The 1,709-nt window shown below is 38.2% G+C and overlaps 1 protein-coding gene across 1 annotated transcript in view; it reads left to right on the top strand.

The window, feature by feature from the left end:
- Positions 1–1,709, top strand: part of LOC105159204 (uncharacterized protein At4g10930) — a 12,188-nt gene that overhangs the window by 9,253 nt on the left and 1,226 nt on the right. Inside the window, 3 exon segments of the mRNA XM_011076185.2 lie at positions 1–248; positions 347–421; positions 1,323–1,709. The exon segment at positions 1–248 is cut by the window's left edge and continues 4 nt beyond it; the exon segment at positions 1,323–1,709 is cut by the window's right edge and continues 651 nt beyond it. Of these exon segments, the coding sequence (XP_011074487.1) occupies positions 1–248; positions 347–421; positions 1,323–1,709 (710 nt within the window).

Below are 1,709 nucleotides of genomic sequence, written 5' to 3'. Positions count from 1 at the left end.
AGGGAATGAAAGCTGAAAGTGCTTCTGGTGATGCACATCAAAATAGATATCCCAAAGGAGCACCTGCTCCTGCATCAGGTGGCATGAAAATAACTTCAGAGAAGGATATGGCAGGTAAATCTGAGATAAAGGGTGATAAAAGAAAATGGGCTTTAGAAGTTCTGGCAAGGAAAACAGCAGCTTCAAGTAAGAATACGCCAGGGAAAGAAGAGGACAACGCAATTCTCAAAGGGAATTATACTTTACTGGTAGTTGTTATGTTTCACTGGTTTTTTATTTTTCCATCCAAAACTTCTTTCTGCTTCCTGGTAATTTTTTAATTGAATTAAGTTGATGATTTGAGCAGGCTCAACTACCAAAAGATATGCGGCCTGTTTTGGCTACCAGTCGTCACAATAAAATCCCAATATCAGTTAGGCAGGTAAAGTTTGCCTTTGCTTTCATGTTCCAGAGACCAATCTGTTTTAGCATTGAAAATTGTGACTTCCTACCTAAAAATAGATAGCAGTTCTAAGAACCAGTATGCCAATAACGAGATATTGTGAAGAAGAGCCGGGGAAAGATGCAGAACTAATATAACATGTCCTTGCAACTGTGAGCTTTTATGAAATATAAGAAGAATTCAAATGGATTGGAACTATCTGTTCTAATACAATATTTTCTTTAATCGGCGTAATGCTAGAGTTTGCAGATGAATTCACTTATATATATATATATATGTGTGTGTGTGTGTGTGTATATATTCTGATAAGAATTTCTTCAACATACCAAATCCTTGAACTAGGCCCCGAATTTTCAAGGGGGATTTCTAACTAAGAAGTTATATAATTGAATGTTCACAGCATTGATTGAGGAGCCACCCCCCCCAAAACCACAAAAACCAAAAAAAGAAAAACCGCAGTGTATTTTCCTCCTTTCAGAGGATTGATATTGTGATGAAATTCAACATTATTCGGTAGTTATGCGTGGTTTGTTGATTATGATTGCTGCCTACCTCTACCTCGCAATGTTTGACTGAGAATCTTTAATTTGATTAATTGTGCTATCATCCCCTGCATTTTCTTCTTTTAATATATACCATTTGCTAAGGTAAAAGCCCTGGTTTGAGTTGCCTGGATTCTGAACACTTCTTTCAAATAAATCTGCCCAATTCACAAGCATCCTGTAATTTTAGTAGTTTATCTACCCTTATCTGACAGTGATCCCTGTAATTTGTGTTGGTTTTCTGCTATTGTCTTTCCTGAGGCTGGATCTTCTTTGTTAAGGAATGAAAGTATTATCCATAATGTAGCAGATAAAATTAATCAATAATTCTTATACAGACTCAACTTTATCGCCTGACGGAGCACTTTCTGAAGAAAGCAAATGTCTCGGTGGACTGCAGAACTGCTGAAACAGAGTTGGCTGTTGCAGATGCAGTTAATATTGAAAAACAAGTTGCTGACAGGTCAAATAGCAAACTTGTGTACCTGAATCTGTGCTCGCAGGAGCTATTGCGGAGATCAGACGACATGAACTCTGACAGAGCTAAAGAACCTCATCCATGCTCCACTTCAGAAAGCCTTTCTGATACACCACCTGAAGAAACCAGTGGTGGCTCTTTAGATTTGGTAGTTGATGAGGCACTAAGAAAAGCGGGACTCATGTCAGACTCCCCTCCGAATAGTCCCAATCATACAACCGAGGACATTAAAAATGAAGTTGGTTCA

The sequence above is a fragment of the Sesamum indicum genome, linkage group LG1 (genome assembly GCF_000512975.1).
Source record: "Sesamum indicum cultivar Zhongzhi No. 13 linkage group LG1, S_indicum_v1.0, whole genome shotgun sequence".
Taxonomy (NCBI): Eukaryota; Viridiplantae; Streptophyta; class Magnoliopsida; order Lamiales; family Pedaliaceae; genus Sesamum; species Sesamum indicum.
Note: the sequence above shows the minus strand (reverse complement) of the source record. Positions and strands in the feature narration are given on the sequence as shown.